Source organism: Aythya ferina (genome assembly GCF_964211825.1).
Source record: "Aythya ferina genome assembly, chromosome: 26".
NCBI classification, from domain to species: Eukaryota; Metazoa; Chordata; class Aves; order Anseriformes; family Anatidae; genus Aythya; species Aythya ferina.
Window position 1 is genome coordinate 5,253,582 of NC_140324.1, and position 6,662 is coordinate 5,260,243.

Consider the following 6,662-nt stretch of genomic DNA (forward strand, 5'->3'; position numbering starts at 1 on the left):
TACTAGCTGCACTCTGTCCAACAATCATAGTTCTTTGGGTAAGGATGCTTTCTCTTTGACACTTCCTGCATGAAGGCCTGGTGATGCCACAGCTCTGTTCTCCGTGTGGTTGTTGGCACTTGCTTTTGGTATGGTTTGTGCTCCTCGAAAGAGGCAGTCAAGTGCTACCTCATAGAAAGTGCTGCTTTACAGGGTTGTAAATAGGCTAAATAGATGTAATATCAGACTGTTTATCATTGACTCTGTATGCACAGTCAGAACCACGCTGCAGGAGTTGAATTCAGGCATTTAATTCTGACTGTGTTTATTACTCTTTGCTGAAAGCCACATACAATAAATGAGTATTTAGGTAAGGTTACAGTGCATATTCCCAGCATTCCTCAGGTTTTGAACCAACTAAAGTTGTTGCTTTGAACAAATTGAGGTGTTAAATTCTAATTTAATCTTTCCTATATGTTAGGAATCTGACTTGAGAAGAAGCATTAGTTTTCTTACGTGATCATTAGGATCTCTAGGAAGGAAACTTTATTAGCAACTAGCTCTTCTGTGATCTACTTTCTTGCCCAATATTTAATGGATTTATTATTTTTTTCTCCTGACATCTTAATTTATCACGTAAGCATAATTTCATTGCAGAGAGCCCTAGTCTGCTCAAGTCTTCACTCCTGGTACAAAATCTTGCTCCTGTTTGCTTAGATGATTTGGGAAATTTTCATTTTCTGAAGGTGTCTGACCTTCTGTGTCTGATAGTGACTCACGCTTACCTAGCTAATCTGTTTTCATGTGGGCGAAATGTGAGTAGTGCTTTCTTGTCACTGCTGTGTCTCCTGTTTTTGCCATACTGTGACACTTGTTCTTCTCTTTTGTATCTCCTCAGGTGGGGCTTTACCTTTTGTTAATCCTAGTTTAGCTGTGCACAAGTCGTCTTCAGCAGTAGACCGCCAGCGTGAATATCTCCTGGATATGATTCCCCCACGGTCCATCCCACAGTCCGCCACGTGGAAGTAATGCAGAGGAATGCCCAAGAGGAAGACTTTCCTGTTTCTGCCATCCTTTTTATACCACATGACAGTGGAATCTGCTTTAATCCCAGCTGGATATGCCCCAGGCTTTATAGGATGCAAGAAGACCACTCCTCATCCCATCGAGTGCTGCTGTCCCTGCTAAGAGAAAATGACACCACGTGGGTGGGAAAAGACTTGAGCTCATTTGGTTATCAGATTCTTGTGATTGACTGATGATGAAGGCTGTCAGGGAAGGGGAAGAATTCTTTTTTTTTTTTTTTTTTTTTTTGGCTTTATGTATTTAGTTTGGATTTTTTTGTCACCAGCACAAAAGGAGGACTAAATGACTCTCTGCCTTTGGTTTCGTTTATTAATAACTACCCAATTCACCACGAACACGGTGTTCGTTCGCCGTCGAGCATGGATGTCAGCTCAAGGAGAGAGGAATTTCAACCCGATCTTGCAGATGCATTTAGCGAGCCGAGTTCATGTTTGCTTTTCTTCCCTGCCCCTCCTCCAGCCAGGAAGGCAGTCTACAGATTATAATGTTTTAATGATGAGCTAATGATAAATAAGTGCAAACTCAAATTCCAGTTGAGTATGTTTTTTCTAAGGGACTGGCTACCACCAAAACTTGTCTGGTAGGTGGGAACCAGTGCAGGAGTCTCTCACTTTTGTTGGATTCTGTTTTGAATAGACTTTGAACTGTTGGTAGTCTAAAATCTAATTTACTGAATAGACAAACACCTTTGTTCAGTCTTTCTAATTCAGCGAAGAGCAGTTGGGCCTTTCATACGTTCCCAGAGACTTCAAAGCGAAACTGTTTTTTGATTATTTTCATTTTGGAGAGGTTTATCGTTTTGAGCAATTTTACTCAAAAAAAAAAAAATAGAAAAAAAAAAAGAAAAAAAAAATGGAAAAAAAAAAAAAAAAGACCAACTAGGAATTCCGGAAGCTGCACGCAATCAGAAGGGGCGAGCGGAGGAGCGGGAGGCCCGCGGTCAGGTAGCGGGCTCCATCCTCCTCCCGTCGCTCCTGGTCGTGCTTGGTGGCCGGGCACGCGCGGGGCAGGACCGCCCGATCCCTCTCGAGTTCCGTTCTTCCAGGCATGCTCTCCTGTCCGTCACCGCAGTATTTCATTTTTGATAGAGCTTTAGGTAACCCTGCTTTAAGGACAGGTTTCTACGTGGTTTTCATAGGTGTCGGGGATTCCACAGGTTTCAGCCCAAATCCATCAGGTCCGGTTGTTTTCTCTTCTCGTCATCCTCTCTCCTTCTTCCCTGTGCTTCTCCCAAATTAAAGTTGAATTCAAGCGGCAGAAATCCATGCCTTACTACTTATGTTGCATATCAGTACTAGAAGTAGTGCTGATGAGAATTATTTGCAAAATTATATATATATCTATATATCTATATATAAAAGAAAAGGGGGGAGGGGGTACTACTCAGTCTCTATGCTGAATCTATTTTCTTAGCAGTCGCCGTTAGATCGAACTAAACCGATAACTGTGTAGGGTTGTCCCTCTTCGGATCTAACTATTGCATAGTGGAAACGAAAACTCATTCATTTTAGCCCCTGTTCTGTTGTGTGAATATCAATATTAGATACTTTGGAAACTGTTCGGTAGTCTAGAAGACCTAGTTTTTGCAAAATGGTATTTGTTGCTGTATAAAGCCCTAGAATTTTCAATTTGACTTCTTTTTTTTGTTTGTTTGTTTGTTTTACAAATGTATATTAAGAGCTAATTGGGGATGAGAGGAATTGTTTTGGGGTTTTAATTTTTCTTTTCATTCCGAGATATTTTGGACTGGGAGATGTGGAGAGAGAAATTGAGTGCATTTTATTTTTGCACTTTGAAATATTACGAAATTGTTTCAGTTCCTTACGCGTGTGGAGTTTCCTTGTTTGTTTTTTTTTTTTTTTCTCTTCTGACAAATGCCTGTGTTATCTCATCACTGCTACAGATGTCCAGTACTGTTCAATGACCTGGGAAGAGTGCATTTGTTTAAAAAGAAAAAGCAAAACTTCTCAAAGCAAAAATTCAAATGCCATTTGGGGAAGGCTGGGCAATTTCTTAGTGTGGTTTTTTTTTTTTTCAGTGTTGGGGTGTAGCTTCAGCATCTGCTGATGCTGGAAGAGGGGGGAATGGAAAGAGGTGCGGAAGTATTAAAAGAGCCTCTTTTAAAAGCTATGTCAAAACCTTTTTGGATACTGCCAGTTCAGCGCAGCAGCTTGGAAGTCTGAATTTCAGCATAATGGAGAGGGGAGGCTGGAAATTAGTCTTAAAACGATGAGAGAGACCTAGGGTAAGGTTCAGAACTGAAAACAAAAACAAGCCTGCACATACAGCCTTACAAACGTTGCTCCCTCAGCAGTGCTAGACCGCAATTAGCTTCCACATAACATCCTGCAGAGCCCCCCAGGTCCTATTTTATGCATCGGGGCGGAATTGTTTCAAAGGCTTTCAAAGTGAGCAGAAAACATTACGCGGATATTAGGCCGCTGGGATCCAGACCAGTTTTGACATCGTTTTTAATCTGTGGTTCTTGGAGTGTTGCAGGTAACGTAGAGTAAATATTTATTGCATATGTGTTTCTGCAAAGTTCTAGGTAAATACACCGGGAAGACTTGAGTGCTGTTCATGTGTTAAATGCCAGAAGAGTTGCTTCTTCCTTTATAGTCAGAATTACGTATTCAGTTGGGTAGTGTTTAACCAGGCTAGGTAAAGGTATCATGCTAGGTTTAGGTAGTTGTTGAAACACTTGCTGCAGTCTTTCCAGATCTTCTCCTCTTCCCCATCTGTACGTTACCCTTCCTGAGGGGAAAATTTTAAATTAAAAAAAAAAAAAAAGGAAAAAAAAAAGTCAAGAAAGCTCAATTAGCTCGAATATTCAAAATAATGGTGTTATGGCCTAAAGGTTGAGTTGTTTGGGAATGGTGGAGGAGGGGAGTTGAGACACTTTAAAAGAACAAACCCTTGGTTTCTTTGTACTGCTGTCACGTCTGGGATTCCTGCCACCCTAAGGGCTACTCGTTCCTCTGCAGAGCTGCCCGTGCAGCGTGCGGGCTCTCGAAGAAAAGCCGCGTCGCCGGCCCGCTCCTGGAAAAACACCATTTTCCTTCAAGCTCCCTCAGAACAAGAGACCGACCGTGCTGCTCGACGGCCTGCGTGCACGGCGGCGGTGGCGTGCCCCGGCTCCTGCTTCCCCGACCCTCCACTGCTTCGCTGCAAACTGCTGCATGAGCTGGTTTGACATTGCTCAGATGCTGCTTGCTTCCCCCCTCTCCTGGGGAGAGGGTTAGAGCAGCGTTGGTTCTTGCAAGCCATATAACCTTTCTTTGAGACGTTGCGACTACAAGATTTTATAATACAGTAATAATGACAAATGACTATTGTACTTAGATTTTAGCAACTTGTGAAATAAACCCCTGATTTTCATTTGAACCAGTGTTGCGATGTGGGAGCTGTGTGTTTTTTTTTGAATTTTATTTTTTTTTTATATAACCTAATTTATTGTCTGTTGGGTTTCTGAGCGCTGGCTAGGTGGCAGAGCTCCGCTCAGAAACGCGGCGAGTGGCCTGGTTGATTTATTTTTATAGCGCAGCCGACTCGGACAGCTTTTCCAGTTCGTGTAAAGGGTGACTTTGCTAATTTTTGTACTCGGGATTCCTGTAAATGGCATTCCAGCTGTGATACCGAGGAAGATTTTGGTTAATCTTAAATTCCGGATAGGTGGTTGTTGATTTTTTTTTTTTTTTCTATAGGTGTTTTTTTATCATCATTTTAGGAACCATTCATCTGAATCGTCAGACCTAGTTATTACATTTTTTGCTTACTAAGAAGAAAAAAAATTACCAAAGTACAGTTAAGGATTGAAAATGGGGGACTTAGGCTGTAGAAGGGAGCAGAAGAGAGAAGGCTTAGGCAGGTCTTACCAGAAACCCTATTTGGCTCATTTGTCACTTTCTCCTTTTGGAAGGAGGGGGCACAGAAGGCATTTTTTTTAATAATAAAATATATAAATATATAAATATATATATATAATGCAAAAAGACCTCAAGGAACCGCAGTAGTGTTTGTCTGCTTAAGGCAGAGTTACGCTGTATATTGCATTTAGGGAAATAACTTGCATTGTGCTTTTTTTAAAAAAAAAAAATAAGAAAGAATTTATAATCATCTAACAAAGGAGTGTAACAGAGTAACGTTACGCCAGCGCAGGGTATGTTTTTGTCACTCGTATTTATTGTGACTCTAAATCTTTGATAATAAAACGAAAACTTTAAAAAAAAAATTAAAAAAAAAAAAATCCCACTAAAACCTGATAGTCAGTCTCAATGGAGGAAGAATCTGAACTCAATAACTGTACATTGTATTGTGAGGGATTTTTAGTATTTGAATGACAATAAACAAATGGACAAACTCTCGTGTCCGCCTCTTCTTTCGGGTGGGTCGCCGGAGCGTGGGCACGCGCCTCGCTCCGTGCACGTCGCCTCCAGGGGATGGTGCCGGGCAGGGGGCTGTAGGTGGCCACCGTGGCTCCTTTGGTCATCGTGTGGTCGCTTGCCCCAAAACAAATGAGGATAGGAAAGGAAGGGGACAAGGAGGTGAAGCTGATGCTTTGAAACTGAAAGCTGCAAATGGATCCACGCCTTCTGTGCGATCGCTGCCCTGTGCCTGGCACCCTCTTCCCTGCATCCTGTGTGGCTCGTGGCAGAGCCTGACCCCAAGTGATAAGCGTGCAGAAGATGCAGGAAATTCTCCTCCAGTGATGTGTCCATGTCTTGGAAAAGCAGATGGGAGCTGGAGAGCAGCAGTGGTGGTTTGGTGCTTCCCAACTCCAAGACCTGCGCACATCTCACATTGCTCCTGCGCTGCCTGAACAGATGGATGAACTTGTCTAAATCCCCACCGTAACTCAGCCGAGGTGTGGAAGACCCCAGCGGATCCCTGCCCTCCTGGTAGCAAGCAGAGGGATGTAGATCATGAATTTAACAGGATCGTTGTCATCTGTCCCATCAGCACGTGCCGTGGTGTAAGGAGGAAGGTGCCCTTTGGCTGCGCCCTCGCGAGCCGTCCTGATGGAAATCACCACGGGAGGAAAAGTGGCTTGGTTTGGGTGAAAGCAGGAAGAGTTTTTGGCGCCGTAGAACCTGGTTTTGGAAGGGTGAGAGACAAAGTGATGGGAGCAGCACTCAGGTCCTGCGGGTGCAGGCAGACCCCACGCATCCATCACAAGGAAGCGGAGCTGCGCTGGGACAGCCCCAGGACACGTCTGCATCGCTCCCAGCTGAGCCCTGGAGACATTTACTGCTCATTTGGGGTGGGAGGTGGTGGTTTGGGTCCTTCACAGGCTGCTTCTGTCCTTCCAGAACTGGAAAACCTCCAGCTCTCCAAAAACACCAGTCCAGGAGCCAGTTGAATTCAAGCTATTTCGTGTTCCTCTGAGCTGTTTAATTGCTGTGCTGCTGGAGGCTCGTCCCAAGTCTTTTTATGCAAAAGTGCTGAAGTGCAGGCTATTGGTGCCGGGCTATTTTGGTACCAGAAGCACAGAGCTGCCGGGGATTAAAGCAGAAGATGATGGCACCAGCTGAGCCTGGCACGCTCGAGGGGGCGGCAGGAGCACGGTGCCATCAGCGAGAACACTGCAGGAAGGTCCT

General features: G+C 43.8%; 1 protein-coding gene across 11 annotated transcripts in view; it reads left to right on the plus strand.

Moving 5' to 3' along the window:
- GATAD2A (GATA zinc finger domain containing 2A) overlaps window positions 1-4,453 on the plus strand; it is a 63,069-nt gene extending 58,616 nt beyond the window's left edge. For 10 of the 11 annotated variants that reach the window (XM_084498965.1, XM_084498973.1, XM_084498974.1 and 7 more), the window contains one exon: window positions 878-4,453. In XM_084498965.1, the coding sequence (XP_084355091.1) occupies window positions 878-1,008 (131 nt within the window). In that variant the 3' untranslated portion in view covers window positions 1,009-4,453. The other variant, XM_084498975.1, reaches the window with a different exon arrangement.
- The last annotated feature ends 2,209 nt before the right edge of the window (window positions 4,454-6,662 follow it).